At 34.9% G+C, this 18,400-nt stretch overlaps 1 protein-coding gene across 2 annotated transcripts in view; it reads right to left on the bottom strand.

The window, feature by feature from the left end:
• CDC25_2 (cell division cycle- protein) overlaps positions 1 to 18,400 on the bottom strand; it is an 83,321-nt gene that overhangs the window by 42,125 nt on the left and 22,796 nt on the right. Inside the window, exon 2 of one of the 2 annotated variants that reach the window (XM_051218032.1) lies at positions 11,478 to 12,252. In XM_051218032.1, the coding sequence (XP_051064465.1) occupies positions 11,478 to 11,739 (262 nt within the window). In that variant the 5' untranslated portion in view covers positions 11,740 to 12,252. Of the gene's footprint in view, positions 1 to 7,446; positions 12,253 to 18,400 lie in introns of both variants that reach the window. The other variant, XM_051218033.1, reaches the window with a different exon arrangement.

Genomic DNA, 18,400 nt, shown 5'->3' on the forward strand with positions numbered 1-18,400 from the left:
CCAGAATATTGACAAGATTGAATTGAAGAGAACAAGAATGTATCACAAAGAGTAATTGTAATAAAAAGAAAGGATAAAGGAACAATAAATCTTATGAGACAATTGATAGATGTGCAAATGATGTATTTAATATATCGTTTTCATATTTTACGAAGACATTGTAGTTTTTTATTGATCAATAAATTAATCTTCTACTTTAGTCTTGTTTTACTTGTATCTTTCCATTGTTATTTAGGACCGCAATTGATCAGTCTCATGTTGGCATATGTGCATCCCGTGTGGATCGGCTCGATATAACCTAAAGTCACAAGCTTTTTAAGTAAAGATGTATAGTTTCTACCTGTGGAATCTAGGACGCGCGTTTCGTCCCATTTCGGGCTCTTCAGCTGGATGTACCTGTATCACAGAGTTGATGTTCACTCTGAGACTCGAAAGCAGTACCGTTCGCTACAAACGCCATCGCGTTATCCAATTAGCTATTGAGTCTAAGAGTGAACATCAACTCTAAGATGCAGGTACATCCAGCTGATGAGTCCTAAATAAGACGAAATGTACGTCCTGGATTGCACTGCTAGCCATTATCCATCTTTACTTAATAATATTCCTCATTTAAGTGTTCGTTCACTACAACATAGTACTACTGCTAATGGTAACAATTAAGAATGAGGAAAATAACTGAACTATAACATCATTTGTATCACGAAATAGAACAACCAAAAAGAAGGGGACTGTGACTTGGCAAATTACAATAGTCTTACATGTGACATTATAACTAATGTATTAATACATGTGAGAATAACTAATTATAGTAATAATACTAATTATTTCTTTATCATATCTACTCATATATTATCTATCACATGTTAGTTTATAACTGAAAAGAAAATGTCAAATTATTTATTCATAACCGAATGATCAATATTGAGATTCATTTGTAAAATGAAAATTAAGCCTACAAAAGATTAACGTTTATATATATTACTTGGAATGAGTAGTAACATCAATGCCACTACTACTACTATTACTATTACTACTACCGATACTAATAATACTACTTATACTAATACTACCAATCATACTACTGATAACCCCCATTAACAACATCATGAGTTACATTCATTATCAATTAAATGAAAAGAAACCTATTTCGACATATCAATAAATTAAAAAGTAAACAAACAAAGTGAAATAACAATAAGCATTAAAGTAAGGAATTGATAGATAGATAGATAAGTAGATAGGTTGATAGATACTCATATTCAATAAAATTCTTAATTGACATTAAACTATGAAAAGTTTATTGATGAAAAAGAAAGTAAAAGTAAATAGATGAATAAATCATTTCAAAACATGAACAAAGGTTAATAGTTATACAATTGATGAATAAAGTAATCATAGATAAAGAAAGAAGAATCTGATCAGTAATAATAATTACATAATCCTAATCTTAATTGTTATTTATTAATATGAGTAAATGAATTATACTATTCTGATGGAGTTTTGCTCTCTGAGCTGAATGGTTTGGTTGTGAAGCTTTCATCGTTCTTTTGAACGACATCATCAGCATATCATTGTTTAGAAGAAGGATGACAGCTCTACGATTAAACCATCTAGCTCAAAGAATAAAACTGCATCGAAATCATCCACCTGAGATATAAATTTTCGCCACCATTATACTATTCTCTTTTTTTGATATTACGGAAATAGATTTAATAAATCATACCTAACGTTCTTAACTGAATTTTAATCAATCTTTTGTACGGATTTGCACATTTATGTGCTGTTTTAAGTTAATCTATTTGTTTATTTTATTTGATATTTGTACAAGGAGGCACCAAATACATATGCGTCACACAGATCCCATTTGATTTGCGCGAGGGATGTGATACTGCCCGGGTGCCCAAACTGAAGCAGGTGGTTATCTTAGGGGGCCACACCTGGAGCCTTCGACCTAAAGGTCTGATCCACAAGGCAGTGGAGCATCCTAAAGAGATGCAGTCCTATGGTAGCCGGTGACCAACGATTGGTTCACACGCCATTTGTTCCCTTAGGATACTGGAGCCCATGTGCACTCTATGGTTGAGTTAACTTGCACAGAATGTTTAAATATACTAAAAACGAGTACAATAAATTCACCCAAGATTATCAACATACAAACATACAATAACAATTTAATCTAAACTTCATAATCATTAAAAACCTTAGCATCGATCTGAAATCAGTAGCTCAAAGGATAACGCATTGGTTGTTTGAAGCATAAAAATATTGGGTTCAATCCTTACTGTGAATATAAACATTGGGATATGGAGGATACATCCAATTAGTAAGTCCATAATAAGACTAATTCTAATCTATTGTACAAGACATCTATAAACTGCTTTTTATATTGATAATGATAATGGTGATTTATTATATAATGTGATACGATTAACTTTTAAATTCGTTATGCGGAATTCTTCAGACATTTTAACCTAAGATTTAATCAATAACAAATTACTTTTGTCAAATCTTAGAAAAGAATTGCAAAAAAAGGCGAAACATGAATACTCAGCTCCTTGTATTATGATATGCACAGTACCTTCGAACAACTGTATCATCCATTACGTAAAATGGTTATAATATGAAAACAATGCATAAATCTCTATTATTACAATCTAATTGATAATATCTAATAAACCTTTGCTTTACTCAAAATACAACCGTCATGGTTTTCTTCTAGAAACGTAGTGAATTGTTGTCAAAATGAAAACGTTCAGTTTTCATCACAAACTAATATTCAGTCAGTCAGCTACAACGTTGGACTAAGAACATATATGCGTCGGTCCAAGTTGCCATACCTCATCAGCACAACAAGAAGAACAAATTTATAGAAGTAGTTACTTCAATGGTAGGTTATGCCACCAGGCACGAGCAATATTTCTCAGGCATCTGCCATCAAATACTGATAACTCACGAGTATCTTCTAATCTTAATGACCATGTTTCACGGCCGTAAAGTATAATAAAACGAACTTTCGCGCAGTTTACTCGTCCCTTAATTGATAGAAGGATATCTTGCCTTCACCATAGGTGACGTAATTTGGCACAAGCCAAACGAGCTTTTTGAATCCGTGCTGAAATCTCGTCAGACACTAACCCATAAGGGCTGACTAGACTGACACGATAAGTAAAGTTGTCGATGTGTTTGACTATTTCACTCGCTATCCTTAGTTCATATGTTGACGAAGTCCCGTCCTTCAGCAGTAACCTGAATTTAGAGGGGGGGAAATGCATCCCAAACATCCGGTATTGTTGCTCAGCAAAAGACTCTGCACCTAAGCGTAATCTATGTTGATAAGCAGACCTCCTGGTATGAGATAAATGCCCGAAAATTCATTCGGCGAGAACGTTATTTCCAGAAGTAGGTTTATGACCCACAGTTTGTTGTAGCAACTAGCAAATGTTCTGTGTGGTATAAGTAAAATCAAACTTAAACGATTAATGAGAATGTTATGGTATCAGATCAATGCAACTGATCTGAAGTACAATCCAAGCACAAACACATGATTTATGATTGTATAATTGAATAATCTTTAATTGGAATACATTTGAACTGATAAATCGAGTATTTGTACTTCACTTCATTACATTTAAAATATTGTACTTAAACTTTATTGACTTGATGAGTTTTATAAAATGGAAACTAGTAAAAGCTTTGTTACATTTCACAGTATATCAAGTAGACACTTGATAGAAAGGTGATTGAAGATATGAAGAGATTATTACGAAATTAATATTAACCATAATACTAATGAAAGACGTATAAAATCTGAAACTGTAAAAAAAAGAATAAATAACAAATAACAGTTTCAAGACATCATAACTCATCGTTCAAACAAAACTGTAAATGGTTCATTTTCGTATGAGTTGTTTAAAGCTTCAAATTGATTTTTAGCACCGCCATTGGCATTTGTGCATCCTGTGCGGAATGCCTCGATATTGTCTAAAGTCACTAACATTATAAGCAGAAATGGATGGTGGCTAGCATTGGAATGAAGAACGCGCGTTTCATAATATTCGTATCTAATCGGTCGGATATACTTCCATCCAACTGCACAAGCTAGTGAATATATAGACTGAATAGCTAAATGCGTAACACGATGGTGTTTGAAGCGAACAGTAGTGGGTTCGAGTTATGGAGTGGACATTAGATCTGGGATGCAAGTACATCCAGATGACAAGTCGCAAATAGGACGAAATGCGCACTTCTAGTGACCAACTTTCTCTGCTAGTAAAGATGTTAATGATTCATATTTCTAATCCATTTATAAGGAACTGAATTGCCACGATTTTGGTGTTAAGGTTTGTAATTGATCTACATCTTATGGTATATGCGCTTTCTGAACGGATTACCTCGATATTATCATCAAGTTATAAGCATTTTAATCAAAATTATGTTGTGACTAATAGTGGAACCCAGGACATGCGTTACTTCCAGTTCGGAACTCGACTGGATTCACTTGCTACAACCTTGTATTAGTATCCTCATTAGTACTTGATCTCAGTGTTCCTAAGTCGAAACACTTTACATTAGCATGTGACATGTATATTCAATAGACGAATCCTAGATAGAACGAAACGCTAGTCCTAGGTCATACTACTACTCAACAACAAATGTTTCATATTTTCGTTTTCTTTCAAATACTGTAAATAAATTGTATTGTTTTAATGGTTAAAATAACACCTTGTTTTGACAGAAAGATTTTAAAAATCTTCTTATGAATAAAATTTTTAATGATTGTAGATGAATTGTTTTCTTTTTTGAGAGCTTTCTTCATTTATTTAACAAAACCATTTACTGACTACTTATCAAATATTACTTAAGTAACTGAATAAATAACTACTTGAGTATATCCGATAATGAGTCTGAAAAAAGGAACATTTTGTACAAAGATGTACCATAATTGGATATAATTGATGAAAATTCTCTATTTTTACAACTAGACAAGTTGAATATTTCATCATTAAGTAACCTGAAAGTCATAGATACCATAGTCAGCTATAGGCAAATGTTAGTTGAATACTCCTTTGGTATTGTTTTACTTGAATCCCCCCATTGATGTTTAGGACTGCAATCAATCAGTTTCTTATTAGCATATGTGCATACTATGCGTATTGACTCGATATTGCCCTAATTTACAATCATTATAAGCAAAGATGGATAGGGGCTAGCAGTGGAATCCAGGAAACACGTTTCACGTTCAATTGCAGTCCTTTACATCAATGGGAAGATTCAAGTAAAACAATATCAAGTGAATTAAACTTCACCCCACTGCACAAACAAGTGGCTATCAGAACTCAATAACTCAATGGATAACGCGATGGCGTTTGAAGCGAACGGTACTGGGTCCAGTTCCTAGATTGAACATCAACTCTGAGATGCAGGTAGATCCAGCTGACGAGTCCTAAATAGGACGAAACGTGCGTCCTGGATTCCACTGCTAGCCATTATCCATCCTTGATTATTTGAATACTGTTCTAAAAAATTTATAGATACGAAATAAATTTATCATTTAGTACTCTGTTGGCTTTTGAAGATGTAAGTGACACCATTGATTATTCTCACCCCAATTATGTAATATTATTATTTGTTTCTAAGTAAAGAGAAGTGAGATTAATGGTAGAGGCACTTTTGACTACTGAGTTTCAGGTCTAACGTCTCCCACATTCACCTCACTAGAAACGAGAAACTGGGTAGTATTTCACTAGACCTTACACTTAAGTTGAGTGGCTCAAAGTGTAGTACACGAAACTTCACTTCATAAATGAGTTGTGTCCTTCAATTTATTACAGTTGTATTGATCTGCACATTTTGTATATATTCATTATAAAATGTGTGGAATTTCGCGTTATTATATTTGTCTATTTTTCTTACATATATATTCAGTCAGTTATATGCAACCTAGAATTTGGCACGCATGTGATACGGTTCAAATGCGGACAAATGAAATCACTAAGACAAATATCAAAGTAGTAGAAATTGTAGTATCATCGGTGGTAGTAAGAAACTATTGGAGATGGAGAATATCGTTTGCGAAGGTACAACAAATTCACGAGATGAAGAGTATATAATAATTTTGAAACTTAAGATCTGAGAGAAGACAAACAGTGAATAGATCTACTTCACCGCAACAGATTCTTATCCAATTCATTCAACTTCTTCATCCGTTGGTTACACTAATCGCATTGACTGCGAGTCAGTAGTTGGCGCCTAACAATAGGGTTCAGTTAAACAGTTAATAATTTCATGGACTGATTTCATGCGTTAATATGGCTGTCCATAACTTTCTTCCTGTCTAATCCTAAAGGACAAAACATCATATTATCGAAGTAAAAGGTTGTTGAGAGATATTTGATATACGTCCCAAACATCCAAGTTGATTAACATTCATTGCCTTATCAACTGACTTATCATTTTACATTTTATAGTCAAGAGAACAAGAGAAAATTGGCAATCGAATAAAAACAAAAAAAGCAAAGTAACTTAGTATCAAAATATACACCAAAAAAACTTATCATAATTATGGTGAAAATATTCAGGGTCATTGTGTATCTGGGTTATTAAGATTATTATTATTATTTAGACTATATCATTTATTATTGAACATTTACTTTCATTACTATAATAATCATTGTTATTGTTAATACAATTATTATTAATAATGACAACTCTCCAGCGTAAATGACCGACATTTATGTCATGTGATTTAGAAATCAAAGATCACTAAGATAAAAACATATTAGTTATTAACAGTGGAAATTAATTTTTGCTCTTCAATAAAAGGGTGAAGTGTGGAGATTGTAGAACTTGCAAAGTTTAAATTATGAACTGATCTCGACTAGACAATCTTCAACAACCTGGAAGTACTGAATAGTTGATTTATTCAAGTATGAAAATTCTACAATCTTCACAAATCTTTTTATACTGACAATAATAATAATGTGTTCATTAGTGACTAACTTCAAGATGAAATTCTTGGAATTCTAGTGAAGATATGTAGTCAGTAGAGTTCAACCTGGATGGGAATGAGACATTTATCTACCATAAGTAATCGAAGCCAGTCGCAGAATATCATTAACTGACTGAAGTTATAAATTTATATGATTGGATACCGACTCGGTTGTACAGAGATTAAACATTTGTGCGTAAGACCGACAGTTTTTGGTTCGATCACTCTCAGGGTCGTGGATGTACAGTCTGTCAGTCATCTACAACATAAGACCAAGCACATATATATATCGGTTCAAGTTGCCACACCTCATTAGCACAACAAGATGAAAACCAAATTAATAGAAGTAGTTGCTTCAATGATGGTAATATATAAAAGAAAGATTGAATATGGGGATATAATAAAAGAAGAAAGAATTAGTTGGTAGAAAGAGATGTATAAAGTAATTTTAATCTTACCGTTTAAGGGAAGACGAAATGTGTATACACCTACACCATTGTGATAGATTCTGAGCCATGTTATACACAGTCTCCAACCGTTGGTTACGATGGTCACGCGAACCCCAACCAAGTATTTTGCATCAACCAACATGTCTCAGACTAGAAGTTAGTAACTTCAAGTAATAATGCCACATTTTAGTTTGGCAGCTCCTAACTTTCTTCCAACCATCCCCTACAATAGTCAGCATTAGGCGCTGTGGTAATCGGTAGTTGTGCGTGCGTATTATGTGGCCCAACCGTTTCAGTCGGTGAAGATTTACAACCTCATCAACTGATTTACCATCATTTCCTAATACCCTGACTATTACTTACCTGGTGATACCGTCAAATCCAAGTAATATCTTTTAAACATCTGTGATCAAATACTAGTAACTCACGAGTATCTTCTACTCCTAATGACCACGTTTCTCAGCCGTAAAGTAGAATAGGACGAAATGCTGTGCAATGTACTGGTCCTTAAATTGATAGACGGATATCTCAACTTCGCGATAGGTGAGGTGAGTTGGCAAAATCCTGAAGCAACAATTTTTATTTAGAGAGAGAGAGAAATGCATTCCAAACATCCTGGTATTGTTGTTGGGTGCTAGCAAAAGACTGTGCACTATAGCGTCTTCACCAAACAGGACTAGGTCATCTGAATATTCTGTGTCGGTGAGTGGACCTCCTGGTAGGAGATTAATTGCTGAAAATCCAGTCGATGAGAAAGTTATTCCCAGCGGTAGGTCCATGATGAAATTAAACAGAAATGGAGATAGTGGACAACCTTGACGGACAGCACTTGAGGTTGCAAAATCAGATGACAGTTCCCTATAAGCTCTGACTCGACTGATAGTGGTCGAATAACGAACATTTACAAGGTTTATGTACTTCAGAGGTACATTTTCATTGACAGATACTACCAAAAAACCTCTCGGTCAACTGAGTTAAGAGCTGCTTTTAAGTTAAGAAAAACTACCATTGTCAGACGCCGATAAGCATGCCTGTATTCTAAGATCTGACGTATGGTGAATATGTGGTTGATGCAGGTACGGACAGGTTTGGAGCCAGCCTGATTTTCTCGTGTTTGCAGTTCACGAGTCATATTTAGGCGTCCAATAATTATTGAGGCTAGCATTTTAGATGCTATATTAGTCAAACTAATCCCTCTATGGTTGTCACAGGATGGTTCTGACCCGTTCTTACATATTGGGACAATCAGTGATTGCGACCAGCCCGATGGGATTACATTCAGTCCCCGGATTTTAGCTAGAATATTGGTCAACCTAATCGCTAAAATTGGACCACTATCCTTAGAGACCTCTGGAGCCAATCCATCTGAAAAGCTGCCCTTCCTCGTTTCGAATTAGCTATAGCTTTTTAAACTTCAATTAGAGTCGGGGGACCAACTTTAATGTTCTACTCAGGCTGTTTGGGAATGGTGGGTAGTTTTAGATTAGATGAACTACTCCTTAGTGTTCCGCCCGTCGTTCTAAACGTCTGGCCTAAGAGCAGATAAGATTGTAGTCTTTTTCCAAGACAGTCTCATTTACACTTGACTTCTTAGTTCCAGTTTCTTTTATTAGTCTGAAGAGCTATCTTGTGTTACCTACAACCACCGCCTTCTCCGTCTCTTTTGCTTTCGTTGCCCACCACTGCTCACGGTCGTTCCTTAGACTTGTGGTTAACCTATATCTGATTTGTTTACTCTCTTCATCGTGTTCAGAGACTGGAGGGATGAGTTTATGAGAATCCATCAGTGTAATAGACTTGGTTTTTCGTAACCCTTTGGTATAAATCACTAATATATGTCACTGCTGTTTCCATAGCTGTTCGTATATCTTTCCAAGCAACATCTGGGTCATCCTCGATTTTAGAACTACCTAAGCCTGGCCTCAGTTGTTCATAGTATCTACTTTTGGCTTTCTTGTCAATCAGTTCAGTTCTAATGGGTCTTATTAGTGTGGTTTTTCTGCGTCCAGTAAGGCTAAATCAAATGCAAGATCGTAGTAGAGCATGATCGGAATCCAAACGTGTATTCCAGAACTAGAGACAGTCTTCCATCGGCCCTCTCCAATCATGACTGATGGCAATCTGGTCTATTTGAGCCCATCGCTGGTTTGGTGCAAGGGGGTCGCGATGCTACACGATGTCTTTCCCCTTATGCTTAAAATTGGTGCTCATCAGAAATAGACGGTTGTCTGAACACAGTTGCAGCAGGCGACCACCATTATCTTTTCTCTGAGCCTAAATACCAAAATACCCACCTGAATGTCTTTCTGGTTGGTTAAAGCTACCTACCTGGGCATTAAAGTCACTCGTTACGAGTACTATGTCCGAGTGTTTAAATTTTTGAAGAAGTTCAGAAAGCTCCCTGTAAAAGTCATCTTTCACTTCATCCGGGCTGCAATCATTGAGAGCCTAGACAGAAACGACGAAAAGGCAAAGACGTGTGTCTCTGTCCTTCCGAGTTCTTACTGAGTCGTTTGGCTGAACAAAACGCAGGCGACTGATAACAGGGATCTATTCTCATCGTGCTTAATCTTCCCTCGTACCTAGTGCTATGCCTACACCTGCCAGTCCATGAGAACTAGTCATCGGGTGGCCAGATAAACGGAGGGTGTATCTCGTCGTCCCTCAGTTTTGGCGAGGTGATGGCAAGTGACTTACCGCGCTAGGATCCTGTATGCGTGCTTTGGTGACACAGCATACATCAATGATATAAGATTCTAGGTTTTTAGCTAATGAGTCCTGCTGGTCAATTTGGCATAGGGTGCGTACGTTGAAGGCTTTAATGTTTATTTGAGGGCAAGCTTTCCGTAGACCTGAGACAGTGTTTCACGCACTAGAATCGTTGGCCATGGTGACACTTGAAAAGGAAGTCAAAAAAGGAAGTTTACAGTTGAAAATCGAGGTAGGAGGAATAATAAGATTTGAAGAGAGAGATTGGTTATGAATACAGTGATCTTGAATGCTGTTAGAGGTATCAGAGTCGTTTTCATCTCCTGGTTGTCCAAACCGTGAAAGGATTTTTCTAGAGGTACCTGAAAAGGAAATTTGATTAGAGGTGTTCATAGTGACCGTGGTGTCCATTGGACAACTGCTTGAGGCCGGTTACAAATGACCTTTTTGTGAGTAATGTTCATGTTAACTCCGTACTTGTTCAGACGTTACCACCGGGGGATAGGGTGGGGTGTGCATTTTTAGGGTCGACCTTTTCTAACCTCACCCTTCCTTGTAGAAAGGCAACATCGCTGTTATGCTGGTTGTGTGAAGGAAACACCTTTATAAGTTACACATAAATAAACAGTACACAGAATATGATCTGAATATTGGCTTAAGCGAACTATCTGTCTACTAACTATAGGACAAGTTAACTACTCAACAGTTCATTCTATTTACTATGATGATGCCTAAAATAACTATTAAGAATAATAGCGTATTTATAAGTTACTTATATTTAATCAAAAATATCTTCAAAGTATTATTCAAGTATTATAGGATCAATAGTAAAGTTAAGCATAAAGTGCAAATTAATTGATAGAGTAATGAAAATTCATCATTTAAAGTGAGTTGAGATATGTATTAAGAAATTTACTAAGAAGTGATACTATTCATTAAACACCATTTAGTATCAGAAAGGGTTTTGTGGAGATTGTAGTAATTTCAACAGTTGAGATCATGAGTCAATTGAAGCTAGACCACCAATAGACGGTGGATGTGTCTCTCAATTTCGTGGATTAATTGAAGTTAAACATTAACACCGTCGGATGCCGGCCAGCTCAGTGGTCTAGTTGGTTAAGCGCCTGGCGCGAGACTGATAGCTCCTGGGTTCGAATCCCACGAGGCGGGGTCGTGGATACTCACTGCTGAGGAGTCCCACGAAACGGCCGTCCACTGCTTCCAGGTTTTCCATGGTGGTCTAGCTTCAATTGACTCATGATCTGAACTGTTGAAACAACATTTAAATAAAATGAACAATGATACAAATAAAATACTTTTTTTTAGCTTACTAGTTATTGTAGTAATAATAACCAAACCAATGATTATTCCGATTATTCCACCTGTACTTAAATTATTATTATTATTATTATTATTCATAACAGTAGTATTCATGTTAGTAGTATTGTAATCACTAGTCATATTATTATTTGTATTATTTTGAACTGATCCACAATTATTTGTAATTATAAATAGAATAATAATAATGATCATTAATAAATATTGATAAATCATTGAATTGGTTGATAAATTGATTCCATTCAATAAGATCATAATTGAAAATGATTATGTAATCATAGATTTCAATGAATTATGTAATAAATGTTATTAACATGATTTTAATGATTCCAATGAAATACTAATTATTGATATCATCATATTCAATGAACAAGAATAAAAATGATCAAAATAAACATGATAGTTACAAATCATTGTTTAACTCGAGTACATATATATGTAGTATTAGTTATAAGGTATCATTAGTTACTGAGTGTATTGAACTTTGAAAATAGTTATATATGTATAGTAAAATAAGTGTAGTAGATACTAGTAGATACACATTAATTGGATGATTTTTCTTTTATCTTTTGTTTTTTCTAATAAATAAAAAAACCGTATTTTTATTGGTTCATTGTTTGATTTGAAGTTGGACTACTACTAATAATAATTAAATGTAATGAATAATTGTTTTTGAATGAAATGAACAGTCCTTTTTTTCTCTCTAAATTTCTATTAGATTCATTATATCATTGATATTGAATGTTGATTAGATAAGAATTTCAGTGCCTAAAATATTTATTTGGAAAAAAAAAAACAATCTCATTAAATACAATAAATAGATAAATCGATACGAAAATTATATCTATTCTTATCAGTAAAGATGAATGGTGGTTATTAGTGAAATTGTTTCATTCTATTAAGGACTTATCAGTTCAATGTAGCTGCTTTGTAGAATTAATGTTCACACCAGGATTCAAACTTAATATTTTCCATTTCACAAACGCTATCGTGCTATCCAGAGTGATTATAAACTCTGAGATGCACATACAATCAAACTGACGTGTTCTAAATAGAACGAAAAACACTTCCTGAATTCCACTTCTAACCATTATCTATTTTTGTTTAAAATGCTTGTGATTTAAAGCAATATCGAGGTAATCCGCATAGAATGTATAAATGCTAATAAGAAATTGATCAATTACAGTTTTAAATACTAATGGGGAGATCGAAAAAAACGATACAAAAATGAATTATATCTATTGTGTTTACAGTACTAATCTTATTTATTCATAATATAGAAACATATATTGTAAAAATAAAATTTACAAACATGATCTTGGTGAAGTTTTTTTCTCTTTTAGCCTAATGGTTACATTATGAAGCTTAGATAGTATTTATCTAAAGTTTGCATTGATAATGTTGTCCAAAAAAAAAAAACAATAAAAACTCAACGAATAAACTATTCTGGTTAGCGTTTTTTAGCCAGTTAGTTTTCTACGGGATGGGGTCGCTAACCTCATGCTCAAACCTCCTCCTTTATCCGGGCTTGGAACCGGCAGTAGCCCCCGGAGGGACTCCAGGCGGGCCAGACAACATTCCAGCAGAGGCATTGAAAGCAGACGTAGCGGCAACTGCAAGGATACTCCATATTTTCTTCAGCAAAATTTGGGATGAGGAACAAGTACCAACAGACTGGAAAGAATGACTTCTGAAAAGCGACCTCAGCAACTGCGATAACTACAGGGTCATCACTCTTCTCTCAATACCGGGAAAAGTCTTCAACAGGGTATCGTTAAACAGGATGAAGGACTCCGTAGACGCCCAACTTCGTGACCAACAGGCTGGATTCCGTAAGGATAGATCGTGTACAGACAGAATCGCAACTCTATGGATCATTGTGGAACAATCAATTGAATGGAATTCATCACTCTACATCAACTTCATTGACTACGAAAAGGCATTTGATAACGTGGACAGACCAACACTATAGAAACTTCTTCGACACTACGGCGTGTCTCAGAAGATAGTCAATATCATACAGAGTTCATATGATGGATTACACTGCAAAATCGTGCATGGAGGACAGTTGACAAAGTCGTTCGAAGTGAAGACCGGTGTCAGGCAAGGTTGCTTACTCTCACCCTTTCTCTTTCTCCTGGTGATCGACTGGATCATGAAGACGTCAACGTCTGAAGGGGAGCGCGGGATACAATGGACATCTAGGATGCAGTTGGACGAACTGGACTTCGCAGATGATCTGGCCCTCCTATCCCAAACGCAGCAACAAATGCAGGAGAAGACGACCAATGTGGCAGCAGCCTCAGCACCAATAGGTCTCAATATACACAAAGGGAAAAGCAGGATTCTCCCATACAACACAGAATGCACCAATCCAGTCACAATTGACGGAGAAGATTTGGAAGATGTAAAAACCTTTACATATCTGGGCAGCATCATTGATGAACAGGGTGGATCTGATGCAGATGTGAAGGCGCGGATCGGCAAAGCAAGAGCAGCATATTTACAACTGAGGAACATCTGTAAATCAAAGCAACTGTCAACAAACACCAAGGTCAGGATTTTCAATACAAATGTCAAGACAGTTCTACTGTATGAGGCGGAAACCTGGAGAACTACGAAAGCCATCATCCAGAAAATACAGGTGTTTATTAACAGTTGTCTACGCAAAATACTTCAGATCCATTGGCCGGACACTATTAGCAACAACGTACTTTGGGAGAGAACAAACCAGATCCCAGCGGAGGAAGAAATTAGGAAGAAGCTCTGGAAGTGGATAGGACACACATTGAGTAAAGCACCCAACTGCGTCACAAGACAGGCCCTCACATGGAATCCTGAAGGCCAAAGGAAAAGAAGAAGAGCAAAGAACACATTACACCGAGAAATGGAGACAGACATGAGAAAAATGAACAAGAATTGGTTGGAACTAGAACAGAAGGCCCAGGACAGAGTGGGTTGGAGAATGCTGTTCGGCGGCCTATGCTCTATTAGGAGTAACAGGCGTAAGTAATTAGATAAGAATAAACTATTCACCTCAGATAATAAACATTCATCAGAATTAGTCAATTTTTTAAGATACAAATCTTCTTTACTATATCAAATCTGATTTCTTTGAGTATGATCACTTCACAAGACTATGTGACTAAATGTAAATGGAATTTGAGTTATGAATGAGCAATATGAGTTATTACATATTATAGTGATAATATAAAATGAATAACAAAACACCTTTAAAATGAAAGGAAATTTTGATAGAATTAAATATATATATAATATATACAACAGTTGAGATCACGAGTCAATTGAAGTTAGACCACAATGGAAAACCTGGAAGCACTGGACGGCCGGTTCGTCCTATAGTGGGACTCCTCGGCAATGAGTATCCACGACACTGCCCCGCAAGATTTGAACCCAGGACCTATCAGACTCGCGCCAGATGCTTAACCAACTAGACCGCTGAGCTGGCCGGCATCAAATGGTGTTAATGTCTAACTTCAACGAATCCATGAAATTGAGCGACACATCTACCATTGTCATCAGTGAGTTACTACCTCACAATTGACCCGGTTCAACTCCACTGGTCACTGCTTCTCACTAGAACTCCAGGATATACACCTTAAAGCCAGTCACTAGTGAGAATATGTTGAGCAACTGCTGAAATTACGACAATCTCCACAAAACCCCTTCTGATACTAAATATAGTTAATTTTTATTAGTTATTTTAAATCTGATCGAACATTTGGCCTATATGTTCGTTTGTCATCTAAATCTTTCAACAAGTTATCTATTTTCTTTTGTTCGTTTTGATATAACATTATGTCTATTCATTACATAACCTATTTATCAAGTGCTTTTCTGAAATGTGTACAACCTTTCGTTGTATAAGTTACAAAAAGCATCTAATCAGAGATTTTCTAGTTGATGGCAATATACAGCGAAAACAATATACATTATTTAGATGTCGATTGACTGAATTGTTTACATTTAACTGGCAATCACTCAATATGTTATCGTCAGGATTGACTACGAAGTAAGCAAACAGAAACGTGTTGAAATCATTTATGCTAACAATTCTATATTGTATCAAAAATATAATATTGAATAAAGCCACTAATAATAATAAATCAATAAATAAATAGTAAAAATGAAATAGTAAATTATTGAAAAGCTAACAGATCTATACAATTTTGTTATGCGCAGTTGTGGTGTTCGTGCAGGAGACTGATAGGTCCTGGGTTCAAATCTTGTGGAGCGGTGTCGTGGATACGCACTGTTGAGGAGTTCCATACGAAGATGAAACGGCTGTCCAGTGCTTTAAGGTTTTCCATGGTGGTCTAGCTTCAATTGACTCATGAGTTCAACTATAAAATTACTAAAATCTCCATAAAACCCCCTTCTGAGAATTAATGAATTGGCTAGTGGTGATCAAATATAAGAATTCATGAAAATATAAATTTATGAAAAAAAATCAGGAAAAGAAATAGATAGTTACTGAAAGACAAAGATAAAATGACGATTTGGACTCAGATATGTAGCAGAAAAAGTATTGAATTTGCGTTATTCTCATTAATTGACTTATAGTCTATAAGGAAATGTGAATTTCGAGTACCAGGCATTTATGATTCAGACCCATTGCCAAAGGAAAAAAGATTTAGTCTATTGATGATGACGTCAATAATATTCTGTATTCTGGTAACATTAACTGGTCAAAATACAAGAATAGGATAAAATTTTATTTCATATTTTTTGATGAAGTTTTGTTCACTGAGCTGAATGGTTAAGTCGTGAAGCTTTCATAATTCTTCTCAACGAAATCATCAGTACAAATTTCAGGTAGAAGTGAAAGCTCCACAACTTAACTATCCAGTTCAGGAAACAAAACTCCATCAAAATCATCTACTTGAGCTACAAATCTTCTCCACCATCGATAAAATTTTATCTCATACAAACTTCTATTTCTATCATTATTAATATGAGTTTAAGTTATTTTGTTGTTGATATTTAGAATAAATCAAATTCTTACTAACCATAATATCAGTATTATATCCGTTGAATTATGTTAGTAATGTTTTGGACTTAATAGTTCAGTGAATAATACATTGCGTCTTTAAAGTGTTAAGTAATATGTTTAAGTTTTTAGTGTATATATCAACTTTAGCATGCAGCTGATAAGATTTAAATAGAATGAAACGATACGCTTCCTGAATTCTACTACTAGACAATTGTCAAACTTAATTCAATTATAATCGATTTAATTTTAGCTAGTTTTCATTGTATTATATAATACACTTGCATTGATTTACATATAAACCATGCATTGTTGTGTTGATAAACTAAATATTTTTTTAATATGAAGCTTAAAGGCGCTAATCATTTTGTTTAATCAAAAAAAAGTCGAAGAAAGAATAAGTACTTTAAACTATATCACTATCACAAATCTACATAAGGATTTATTGCACTTGACTTCAGTAAACAATTATAAATGGATAATAAATTTCAGTGGTTGAGATCATGAGTCAATTGAAGCTAGACCACCATGGAAAACCTTGAAGCACTGGACAGCCGTTTCGTCCTCGTATGGAACTCCTCAACAGTGCGTATCCACGACACCGCTCCACAAGATTTGAACCCAGGACCTATCAGTCTGCTGCACGAACACTTAACCTCTAGACCACTGAGCTGGCCGATATCCAACGGTGTTAATGTCTAACTTCAACCAGTTCACGAAATTTTGCCACCGTCCACCATTGTCTTCAGTGAGTTACTATCTCACAACAGACCCGGTTGAACCCCACTCGCCGAATGTCTTTTAGAAATACATAAGAAAACAAAAACTACAATCCAAGTGTGTGTATGTGTCTAAAACTTCAATTATCAAGTCATTTTAGATTATATAGTTTTATGGATACGAGAGTAAGTGAATTGTTAATTTGATGATAGATTTTATAGCTTATTTAATTGCAACAAAAAAAAAAGATTAATAATGTCATAGCATTCATATAAACACAATGAACACCATTATAGAATGATAATTATAACAAGTAAATAATAACTGATTTCGTGTAATACAATATGACACAGCACATCTATAAATGCTAACATGGAAGATGGTATGCAAGTAAAGTAAAGACAATAAATACATATTTGAGATATTTAACCTGTCATATGCTCTCGTAGTGTTCTCTTGATTTTGACCTCCCAAGGGCGATGGGATAATGGATGACGCGACTGTTGTATGTTATAATCTAAAGAGAATTCTATGCTGTATGAATGTTTTTCGTTTTCTGTTTGTCTTGATTTATATGGAACGATGGCTTAGTGACCAAGACGTTATATTTTCAGTCACTAAAGTGTAGGTTCGAATCCTGCTTCACGTGCTTCACTTTAGACAATTATATTGTACCACTAGCTGTCAAATATAAGTGTGATCAAAAACCAAGGACACTAATCTGTGCCTAATTATAAATGAACAATAATTATAATAAGTAATGTAAAAAGAACACTGATTTGGATTAATTAAAAATGGAATAGAAAATGTGTCTATATTTTGGTTCAATAAAATATGTTTATTGAAGATGACAGATCCATCTAGTCAACAAAACACAATCAAAATCAACAACAATAACATAAATTCCTTCAGTATGTGTTATTTATCATCGTTATTGTATCATATTTTGTATATGGAATATTATTCAAAGTTACGAAGGTAAATTTTTTCAAAGAATCATTCACAATAGAATATTTGTTGTGGAATTTCTAATATTCAGGAAAGTAACCGAAATAATATGTATTTAAACAAAGACTAAACATCTATTCATTACTTTCTTTTCATGAAGTTATATACAATATTCAAAAAATCAACTCTAACAAATAGTTATCATATACTTACTAAATATCAGCTTTTAAACTGGTT

The sequence above is a fragment of the Schistosoma haematobium genome, chromosome 7, assembly GCF_000699445.3.
Source record: "Schistosoma haematobium chromosome 7, whole genome shotgun sequence".
Lineage (NCBI taxonomy): Eukaryota > Metazoa > Platyhelminthes > Trematoda > Strigeidida > Schistosomatidae > Schistosoma > Schistosoma haematobium.